Source organism: Arvicola amphibius, chromosome 18 (genome assembly GCF_903992535.2).
Source record: "Arvicola amphibius chromosome 18, mArvAmp1.2, whole genome shotgun sequence".
NCBI lineage: Eukaryota > Metazoa > Chordata > Mammalia > Rodentia > Cricetidae > Arvicola > Arvicola amphibius.
The window spans coordinates 16,459,236-16,471,527 of NC_052064.1; the positions used below are offsets into that span (position 1 = coordinate 16,459,236).

General features: G+C 38.9%; 1 protein-coding gene across 1 annotated transcript in view; it reads left to right on the forward strand.

Annotated features, from left to right (window-relative positions):
* Positions 1–12,292, forward strand: part of Pclo (piccolo presynaptic cytomatrix protein) — a 266,676-nt gene that overhangs the window by 116,390 nt on the left and 137,994 nt on the right. Inside the window, 1 exon segment of the mRNA XM_038315454.1 lies at positions 5,691–6,419. Within this exon segment, the coding sequence (XP_038171382.1) occupies positions 5,691–6,419 (729 nt within the window).

Sequence of the window (12,292 nt, forward strand, 5' to 3'; positions counted from 1 at the left end):
CTTGTAGGCTGTTCCATTAAAGGATACTAACAAGAGTATCCTCAAAATAAAACATTAAAATCTGCAAAATGTATAGGAACAAATTGTCTTAGTTAAGGTTTCTATTGTTGTGAAGAGACACCATGACCACTGAAACTCTAATTTTAAAAAACCATTTAATTGGGGTGGTTTACAAGTTCCAAGATTTATTGCATCATCACGGTGGGACATGGAAGAGTGCAGGCAGACATGGTGCTAAAGAAGTATTTGAGAGTACTGCATCTTACAGACAACAGGAAGTGAACTAAAACACTTGGAGGTGTCTTGAATGTAGGAGACCTCAAAGCCTGCCCCCACAGTTCCTCCAAGAAGGTCAGACCTCCTAATAGTGCCAGTCCCTTTTGGGCCATTTCCCTTCAAACTACCACATACCACTCACTGACCGCCCCCAAAGACTTGCAGCCATATCGTGGTTCAAAACAGCAATTAGTTCCACTTCAGAAGTCCCCATAACCTGTAACAGTCTCAAACTTGTTGCAAAGTCCAAAATCTCTTCTGAGACTTATAGCAGTCTCTTAACTGTAATTCCTCTATAAAAGCAAAAGCAAAAAGAAAATCATAGATTTCCAACATATAATGACACAAAATATACATTACCGCTTCGAAATGTATGGAAGGGAGCATAGTGAGGAAATACTGAACCAAAATAAGACCAAAAACCAGCTGGGCAAACTCCAGACCCTGAATTTCCATGTCTGAAAAGTCAGAGGTCTGCCAGCTTCTGCTGTCCATGTGCTAGAATTAAAGGTGTGTGCTACCACACACAGCTCTGAGCTTTTCTTTAAACTCACTTTTCGTAAGTTGGACTTTTAGCTGAGTGGGCTCATGCCCTGAGGTTAGCACACTTTTTTCCCATTTCTAAACCTGTTTATCTCCTTGAACACAAGGCTTAACTCTATCCCATTCCCTGGTGCCCCTTTTCCTCTAAATCTGTACATTCTGTATTTTTTCTTGCTCAGTTTGCTCTTTTTTTTTTTTATAAATCTTCATGAAACGTACAACTAACAACCACATGACAGAATCTATACTAGGCTAGTTTCCTGTGCCAATGGAATTAATCCAAAACTCTTCATTTTAGCCTCAGGTAGATTCCTTGGATAAGGGCAAAAAAAATAGTCATGTTCTTTACCAAAATATCACAGGAATGTTCTCTAAACCACATATTAATACTCTTCTTCTCTGAAGTTTCTTGAGTCAGCCTCCCCCACACACAGTTCAAGTCGTTCTCTGTCTTCCATGCTCCTAGCATGTCCCATTAAGCAGTGCTTAAAGCACTCCACTGCTTTCCTAACCCAAATTCCTCCAAACCAAAACATGGCCAGATCTATCACAGTTATACCCTACTCCTATAACCAACTTCTCTCTTAGTTGGGGTTTCTATTGTTATGAAATCATGACCATGGTAACTCTTATAGATGAAAACATTTAAAGGGATAGCTTACATTTTTCTGAGGTTTAGTTCATTATCATCATGGTGGGACATGGCAGCATGAAGGCAGATATGGTACTGAATGAAGAATAGCTATGAGTTTAACATCTTAAGGCAACAGGAAGTGATCTAAGGCACTGGGAAGTAGCATGAGCATAAGAGACCTCAAAGCCCACCTCCACAGTGACACACTTCCTCCAACAAGGCCACACCTTCTAATACTGTCACTCCCATGGGGACCATTTTCCTTCAAACCACCACACAAATTAACATGGCTTGAGAACTTCATAACTGATGTCTGTATGTCTCCATATTAGTTAGTAAAAGCAAGATGGATAGTAAAGTTGGTATTGGAAATGTCTGTAGAAATATAATGTCTGTATAAAATAAAATTTTTCTCTCATGTACCCACCTATTCCCTCTCAAATTTATGACATCTTTAGTTGAGTTGAATTCCCACGCACAAATACAAACACATACACACACACACACACACAGAGAGAGAGAGAGAGAGAGAGAGAGAGAGAGAGAGAGAGAGGAAGAGGATCTGTGAGAAGTTGGGGAATGGAAATGAGTAAGATCAAAATGTATTGAGTTTGTTGTATATACAAAGACAATTCTGCACCTAAGATTCAAGAAATATCATGGAAGATAAGGAAGAAAGGTTTTAAGATCCAGATTTTAATATATGATATATATATATATATATACAGTTGATTATATATGTACATATATTTTATATACCTAAGTATATAAATACATCTTATTCAATTTCATTAATGTTATTTATATATGTACAATGTTAGGGTTCACCATTTGGTATTGAATAATCAAGTAGTAGGATCTTTTCTAGGTAAGACTATTTCTTCCTCCTTCATCATTGAGTGACCTATAGTTCTTTGTGAGTAGGGCAAAAAAACAGTCATGTTCTTTACCAAAATATCACACGGAATCACCTTTTGAGGTTCCCTACTTTTACTTTAACATGTTATTGGTGTAGCATCTGTTCAGGCCTTGTTGAAATATTATGGATGAGGCTTTCCTCTCATTTCTAGGAGGACACCATTTTACAGCAGATTTCCTGGTCTTCTGGATCTTAAAACCTTCATTCCTCATCTTCCATGATATTCTCTGAACCTTAGCTGCAGAGTTTTCTTTGTATACACAAAAAAACCACTATACAGTTTGATCTTATTCTTTTCTCTTCCCCAACTCCTGGCAGATCTTTTTCAACCACTCTATGTGCACAGCTTCACATACTTCTCTCTCTCTTAAGACAAACGAACAAACCAAGAGTCAAATTTGTATTAGCAAACTACTACTGAGGATGGGGCCTGCCCACAGTGTGGTTGGTACACACAGTGTCACCCCTTTGAAGTAACTGAATTTCCTTCTCCCCATGTCTATCCATCATGAATACCTTCTTGGGCAGGGTTAGGAATTAATACTTACTTCCCCTCTTCTATGCTAGGATTTTGTCTGGCTTGAGTTTGTGCAAGTCTTGTGATTGTTTTCATAGTCTATGTAAGTTCCTAGATGTATCTGCCCTGTTGTGTCTTGAAAATGCTGTCTCCTTGAGGCCATCCATCCCTATGGCTCTTACAATCTTTCCACTCCTTCTTCTGTACAAATCTCTGAGCCCTGGCTTCAGAAGTGTGATATGAATACCGTATATAGGACTGGGCATTTCAAAGTCCTTATTCTCTGCACAATGTCCATTTGTGGATTTCAGTGTTAGTTCCTATAAGAAGAAGCTTCTCTGATGAGAGTGGAGAAGTGCATATAGAAGTTCTCTATAGGCATAGCAATATGCCATTAAGAGATAGTTTCTTGTATGTTGTCTTAGCACAATAATAATAGAGTTCCCCCTAGAATTCATGACTTAGCTAGCCTCAGGATCTCACACCCTTGTTGACTGTCTGATATAGAATCCAACTTGTGGAGTGTGACAGATCCAACCAGATGTTGCTGATTATCTCCCACCACATTTGTTCTATGTTTGCACCGATCCATCTTGCAGGCAGGGAGCTCTTGCAGGTTTCAGGGTTTGTAGCTGGGTGTTATCTCTGAGAGCTGTCCTACCAACTGTTCACCTGGGACACTCTGGTACAGTCACCACTGCTTTATAAGTTTACCAAACATGTAATAAATTGGAGAACTGAAGTATTTTATTTGGCATAACAGATTAGATGGATTCACTAAAGTTGAGCTTCTCACCTACATTTCAAAAGGGTATGAGAATATTGAGTATACCACCTTCCAGATACCAAAGTGCTTCGTTTTCTCAACAGGGTTCCCTCGTTAAAAACAGCCATGTGCTCTCTGGTACTTATTATATACCCAATGTATGACAACTAAGTAAGAATAATTTCACAAAAAAAAAATCAGAATTTTATAGTGGACAAAATGCATGAAACCTGTATTCCTGTTAGACTAAAAGTCCCCAGCTTATCCACACAGGGACATGTCCTGATGAGAATGCTTCATACACACCTGCTCGTGATTTTTAGACTCCTTGTATCAAAACAGCCCTGTGCGACTGCTATTTTTGTCTGATTTTGTTTTTTTGAAACATCAGGTTCAAAATATGAATAATAATGATATCTCCAGATGGGCTTCAATCAAGTAATGACTTCTGAGCCATAGCACAGATCAAGACGGGTGCTCTGGAGGTTTTCTCTTTTATTCGGCCCTGTTTGACAAGTGATCAAGTCACTTTCCTTCCCATGACTTGTGAACCAGATTGTTACATAACTTCTGTAGTTCAAACCAGAGATGCTTTCACAGGAATTTAAGGAAGGATTGATATTGAGGAGCCATACACACTAAAAGCAAAGGCACCCAAATGCATCCTACTGTTTTAAGTCAGGGCTTACTGAAAGTAAGAGTTGTCTTTCATCTTTGTACTTTAGAGAAGAAACTAAGGATCTATAACCCCTAACAGATTACAAAATAGTAAAATATATTAAGCACCATTTGTAACATCTATAAAGAATAGAAAGCAGGGAACAAATGAAACTTTTCTCTGATAGTATTCTGCTACAGTAAGTGATTTTTCCGCAAGGGATTTAAACTGAGCACCTGGAGAGAGGAGCCAGGATGAAGAGCAATTTGAAACTGAATTTATCTGGAGACAATGACACATAAGACAGCAGGCAGGCTTATTTATAGGACCCTCCCACCTTGTTTCTTGCATAATAAATACACATTATATGGTAATGATTAGAAAGAAGCAACATGTACAGCCTTTATCTTTTATATGAAAATACATATAATAGAAGACAAAATACAAAACACGAAAGTCAAGGATAATGTCTGCCCCGAACCTCCCGTCTGCCTCCCGTGTGATTGTTTTGCCTTGTGTTCTTTTCAGAAAGTAGTTTTCATGACTTAGATTGCAAAAACAGTGAGCTGGCTGGTTCTCAGAGTGGTGGGTCCTCTTTTCTTCACTTGGTGCTCTGCTAAAATAGCCCTCTAGGAAACTATATTTGATCGGGTGATCTGCTGAAGAGTGTTACAGCTTCCTGGGCCTTGAGCAGCAGTCCCAGAAGGAGGCATTTCAGTCAGAAAATCAAAATACTTTAAAAAACAAACATGCCAAACAATTTGATCGATGACTCTATGCTGCTTAACTGATGAATACATGTATCTAGTATTAAAAATGCAATCATTTTACTAATTAGAAAGAAGACAGAGAATTACACACGAGTGACTCCTGAAAACTCCATGCAACTCGGTGGAAATTTATTTGGTTGATACCAAGAGATAAAGAGTTGCTAAACTAAATTCAAATAACCTTTTTTAAGTTTTAAACAAAAATGAAACATTATGTAATGTAATTGTATTTAAGTAAATTTATGGTGGGAAATGCTAAGCTTTAAGATACTAGGCTTAAAATAATTTTTCTTTCAAATTTACAGCTTTCTTTCCGGTGCCAAACTCTAAATAAGTATTTCTCCGGGTCCTCCTTAACTTTCTTTTTCTAAGTGGAGGTGAACATAGAAATTGGTAGTCGTTATAGATTTTGCCCACGTTTGTATTTTAAATAATCTGTTTACATTTTTTTCAATGACGCTTTGTTTGATTGAGAAAACAGTGACTTTCCCTGTGCCTATCAACAGTCAACAGAATAACTCGACATTTTCAGTTTTCATCTTGACTAATGCTCTAAGATAGCAAGTCCGCTGTAATCCTAATCTGTTCATTGCTGTCCGTTTTACAGATTCAAGAGTGGCTTTGTTTAAATTGCCAGACACAGAGAGCAATTTCAGGACAACTTGGAGATACAGGCAAAATGCCTCCTGTATCGTCAGGATCCAGGGCATCTCCTGTGCCTGCCCCTACCGAACCACCGTCTCAGAAAACACCCGCGTGGGCCCCTGTAAAAGATAAAAAGAAGGAATCAGAAGTAAAAACTGAAACTGAAAAACTTATTCCAGAAAAAGAAACACCATTAATTGAGAAAACCACTGCAACGGTCACCATAGATCAAAAACCAGAAGAGAGTAAAGTAGAGAAAAGCAAAATTTCAGCCTGGAAAGAAAAGAAATCACCCTCTGAAGAGGAAAAACCACTCCCCGAAGATAAAACCAGAAAGAAGCCACTTGACGAAAAGCCGGCACCTACTGAAGAAAAACCATCGCTTGAAGAAAAGAAGCCAACCCCCGGAGATAAGGAATTACCGCCAGAAGTAAAGCCACTGGCCTTGGAGGGGGAAGAGAAACCTGAAATACTTCAAACTCAAGCACAAATTCCTGAAGAGCCCACAGCAGGGGTGGCTGCCAAGGCAGTGGGAGAAGAGGGGCAGCCGAAGGCCAGGACTGAAGATCTGCCAGGCGACACACCTCAGACTTTGCCCAAGGAAGGAGGGAGGGAAAGCTGTGCAGAGAAACCGCCACCTGCGGAAGGCAGCGCCAAGTCTGACCTGGTGGGGCCTGGCAAAGAAAAACCAGTAAGTTGTATTCCCTACTATTGCCGTCTTGCGTGGGCAGTTCGCTAGGTTTGCTTAGTGCCTCAGCCAGTCCCGGATAGGATGGATGTGAAAAACCTTTAGACCGTGAATTACGTTTCAGAGAACTCTACTTTTTTTTTTTTTTTTTTTGCACTTAAGTGAAAAGCAATGATGTTTTGCCTTAGTCAACTTCCATAAAGCATAGAGACAAAATTCTCTAAATCATATAGAAAAATGAAAAGATTTCCTATAGTTCCATGTTAGTTTTTTTCACCCACAATGGGAGTATAAGTCAGTTTTTCCCTGTACCTAAAATAATGTATCATCACGATTTTGTAAGAGGCAAGTTGTTTTTGTTGTTGCTTCGTTTTGGTTTTCCTTTTGATAGATTTCTAAGCTGTGGTCAGCCACAAAATTCTTGGATTAAAAAAAAAAAGTTCATGGTTAAAATCCAGAGTGAAAGTAAATGTACATATTCTTAGTTGTTCTAGATTTTTCTCCTGATCTAGTGTCGTTTGTCTAATATGGAGGATTGGTTATTATCTGCATATAGTATAGAGTACTACATACTTAGTATGCTCTTCCTTTAGTGAGAAGTTTCAAGAATGCCCCGTTTTAAGTAATAGTTGCATAAGCAATTCTGCCATTTTAAAGGAACGCTGTCCTTTCAAAGTATATTAATTTTAATTAAAAGCCAACTTTATTATGTATAAATGTGTGTGTTTACATACATAAATTAAAATATAAGCTGCTTAGAGAGCCACAAAATATCTTCTACCTAATTAAATAATTTAATTCATAGACGACATATGCAGTTATAATAGATGTACAATAGGTACATAGATTGCTTCACTATCCTGTCTCTTACAGCAGGACATCCAGTTTTACTTGAGGGTTTGTAGACCATGTGAACAAGCAACAGGAAATTAAAGAACACCAGTACTATTGGTCTATTTCCAAAACCAAACTAAAACTTTCTGTCTTGCATTTAAATATAATAAACATTCTAATGTTTTGTTTTCCCACCTTGAGACATTTGCACAGTGGTCAGGCTGCCCATACCCACAGTCCTGCCTAAACAGATTAGCTAGGGTTTTCACCCTATCATATCTGCAATATCATACCCTGCAACGCTCACCATCCTCTACCAGTGAGAAATCAAAACCACAAACACTTCAATTGATTCTTACTTTCAATGAGTTTCTCCCCTCTGGAACTCTCTGGACCTCTCTGTGAGCCTCTGCAGCACGTCACCACTGGCCCACCACCTAAACCCCACCTGAGTTGCTGTCCTTTTGATGCCATCCCCTCCCCCCACGACTGAAAGTCAACCTCTCCTGCTGCAGAGCTCCCTATATTGACTCCTTTTTATTTTCCCCTTTAAAAATCCAAGTAATCCTCCCCATTTGCCTCTTACCACATTCAAGGTTCATTTTATAAAACCCATTTCCTCCCATCTAACCTACACGAATATTGATAATATAACCATCATGGTGGCTGTTTTAAAAATAGGGAATTGGATTTTATGCTCCATATACAAGTATACTTGGAGGAAAATAACAGAATGAGGATTTTTGTGCAGTTCTGATTATAAAGCCTCGATTCACAGCCGTTACCTGTGCGTACTTTTCTCCGGTGACACTTGTGACCTACGTTCTTTCCTTAGGATCCATTTCTCCTTGTAACTTTTGGCACCACTCTTTTGGGTGATTTTCACAGCTTGTAAATTTGTACTATTTTATATATTCATTTGTCAGTTTGTCAGTTGTTTCAATATTGTGTTGTTTTTATTTCTTCGTTGCTACATCATTCTGTGTCTTTATTCAAATTTCCAAAATGTATTTATTAAGCAAAATTAAATGAATATATATTAAAATGAATATATTTAAATATGATGTATATTTGAAAGTATACCTCTTTAAACTTTCCAGTTTCATGTTTTTTAAGTCATGTATTTTCACCTATATGTCCAGGCAGGAGACTTTCCATCTTTGTCCCATATTCTCTACTGAAAACTACTGTCCTCCAAATGGAAACTACAGTTAGCAGAGATTTTAATGTGGGCTTTGATTTCTGTTAAAATAGCTGAAGGGCTAATAGTCAAGCTATCTATTGGCATAGAATGCAATGCCTGCCTTGTTTTGTGATTGGAGCGCTTTAGTTACTCATATTTGCCCTCCATCCTAACATAAACTTTCTATACAGGATTGAAGATAGGCCCTGTGCTCGATCAGCTCACTTAAAATAAAGTCTAGAAAAACCAAGCAAGCACTTACAGTTATCTGTCTTTGCACATTTTTATACGAATCCTAGAACTCAATTCCTAACGCTTATATCTTCAGAAACTTCTGTTCTCCTCCAGTGTGGAGTGCCTCTGGCTTCAAGTCAAGTCTTGAGGAAAGAGCACAGACAAGCTTGAAAAAACATATGTATTTTTGTGCATTTTCTCCCACTAGGCTCCCCACAAGGTACAGCACGGTCAAGAGTTTCAAATGGCGCTGACTCATGGCTGCTTTCTCTCTGACTCGTCTACTGTCCAGTAAACCGCTATGGGAGGCTCTCGGGAAAGGGGATGCTTCAATCCCTACTGTTTGTTAGTACCTTTCAAAACTGAAGCTTAGCCCCTGAAATTTTTGAGTGGTTATTTTCAATACATAGATTAGCAAAGCTCGAGAGACTAAAATTCTATGCATGGAAATCATGCCATATGCTATAGGCCAGTGTGATGGATTGCATGCTGATCACTAGGAACAGATAGACAGCGTTCTCTTTAGGGGAATGAAAGTAACACTGCGATTTTAAAGCTGAGCCTACAGCGTTACTGACTTTATCAAAGGTGATAAAACTTGCATACAGAAGTAGCCTAACCGAAATGGTATTCTCATTTTAGAATTTCGGAGGTTACTCTAAACAGTATTAAATGTAAAAAGTGAAACAGAGAATACAAATATCAATTTCCTGATGGTTCAAATAAAAAGGAGTGAATTTTTAAAAGTCAGTAACAGTTTATATTTTAGATATTTTATAACATTATATATGTGTGTTTTCTACGTTATTCAAAAGTATGTTTGTTATAGTTTTATATATAAATGTTATTTCACTATATAGATTAATATTTTTCTTGAAATAAGTATACTGTTACAAATTTTTGAAGCACCTGAAGAAAAGTTTCCAATCTTTTAGTCTGATGTAATGAGAAATTGGTGATAAAATGATCCACATTATATTGCTTTCACATGAATCCTTTGACCATATCTGTAGTACTTCAAACACCCATTTTAAAGTTCAATAATTAGAGAAAACAGGATACATCTTCCAGGCTGTAATCTACATCTAATTTCCCCTTGTTTATAAGTGTTATTAATGAAGCAGTGTCAAGGACCAGTTAGCTACAAGAAAGACAAATGGTTGCCAAGTCCTGATATGTCCAATTCCTTTTTAAAATGATTAATAGCAGTAATAAAGATTAATTTGTAGGTGCCTTTAATCAGTGAAGCAAAGAACCTGATCATTGAGTGATCTGATGTTTCACAGCTAAACTATGTAGTTAATTAGAACACATTATTCTGTGAGATTATATATACCTAAATCTAGTTAATGGGGTAAAAATTAACATTCCAAAATGTACCCTGGTGAGCACGACTTTCCTTTGAACCTTCCAATGAGATGCATTAGAAACAACTAATTGATTCTCCATCGGTCACTCCTACCATATTGCCTTAGACCCACAAGCCCACAGAATGAGCCTTTGCACACTTGCTACCATTTAATACAGAATAGAGAGAGCAGCACAGCAGCAGCCTCACTGGACTTGGGGAGGGAAGCCCATGAAGCGTGCGTGTGACAGACAGAACCAGAAGGGCTGATAAGGTAGAGAGTATAGCACAAAGGAGTGAAGGATGCTGATGCGTAGGCACTGAGTAAAGCCACACCCAGGCAGGAACAGAGAAAGGATTTTATTTTTTTTTTTTTTTTTGGTTTTTCGAGACAGGGTTTCCCTGTAGTTTCTAGAGCCTGTCCTGGAACTAGCTCTTGTAGACCAGGCTGGCCTCGAACTCAGAGATCCGCCTGCCTCTGCCTCCCGAGTGCTGGGATTAAAGGCGTGCGCCACCACCGCCCGGCGAGAAAGGATTTTAATATTTTGTGTTAGCACTTCATGAATTCCCTTTTGCTTTTCTTTGTTACATTCTATGTATCTAGTCTTAATCTTATTTTTACAAAAATGTCAGGACAGACTTCAAAAATCTATACTATAAACTATCAAAATTAAATTATGGAAGATCGTATTTTATCTGATTTTCTTCCATAACCGTGGTGGTTGCTGCGAATGGTGGGAGGCAGCATTAACTAATGAAGCCATCCATCGAGACTCTCTTGTGCTTCCCAACCCTGCTCTGTGTCGTCTTGTGGGATGCAATGAAGTAGTGCTGTCCACTCCGGAAGACCATATATTAGTGGGCTGCTGTGATGGCAGCCGGTTTGTTTCTGTCTCTGTCTGTTGTTCTATAAAGAGAGAGAAAGGGGATGTGGGTGGCGAGGAGGCAGGAGAGATCTGGGAGGAGGCAGGAGAGATCTAGGAGGAGGCAGGAGAGATCACAGAATTACTATTGCTGTGATGAAACGCAGTGACCAAGAAACTGGGGAGGGAAGGGTTTATTTCAGCTTACCCTTCTAAGAACATTATCACTAAGGGAAGTCAGGACAGGAACTCACACAGGGCAGGAACCTAGAAGCAGGGACTGATGCAGAAGTCACGGAGGGGGTCTCCTTGCTGGCTTGCTCCCCATGGCTTGCTCAGCCCAGGACCACTAGCTTAGGGATGGCACCACCCACAATGGGCTGACCTTCCCCCATCAATCACGAGTTAAGCCTTACAGCTGGGTCTTATGGAGGCATCTCCTCAGTTGAGGTTTCCTCCTTTCAGATAACTCTAGCTTGTGTCAAGTTGAAATAAAGCTATTCAGCACAGAGGAGTTGGAAGAGGAAAATCCATAATCGAAATATATTTATGAAAAACTTTTCAATTAAAGAAAAAGAACAACACATACAAGAGAGGAAAGGGGTGAGGGAGAGAAAGAGGGATTGCTTGCCGTATGATCATGACGAGAATCCATGTTCAGACTCCAGCACCCATGTAAGAAATAAGTGTGGCCTTGTACACCCGTAACATCAGTCCTGGGGTAGGGAGTTGGGACAGGACTGGCAGGGACAGGAAGATTTCTTGGGCTCACTGGTCGTCTAGCACAGCCAGAAACAACAAGCTCCAGGCCCAGTGAATGACCCTGACTCAAGGGAATTAGACAAAGAATGATAGAACAACCAGTGTTCTCCTCTGCCCTCCAAGGAAGGACAGACGAGAGACTGATACATACACACATGAGAGACAGAGACAGAGACTGACTTTTAACCATTTGAACTTCATCACAAAAATAAATGTATTGATACAGATAATGCATTTGAAGGAAAGTGAAATTAGGATGTAAAGGGGTATCAGAAAATTAATGAAAGAAAATTGATTGACATTGAGAATTAATATGTAATTTATATTTAGTTTAAATGAAAACTAACCTAAGTTAGTGAATATCAACTGTCCTCAATTTTGTTCTCATATAAAGATTTTTTTTGAAAATACCATCTTATACCAGGTGGTGGTGGCAAACACATTTAACCTCAGCATTCCAAAGGCAGAGGCAGGCAGGTCTTGGTGAGTTCAAGGCCAGCCTGGGGTATAAAGCAAGTTCCAGAACAGGCTACAAAGCTACACAGGAAAAAAACCCGTCTCAGAAAGCAACAACAACAATTACAGCAAGCAAACAAAAACTATCATCATATAGCTGAATTTTTCCATATTTATTCCTCAATTATTGATGGTT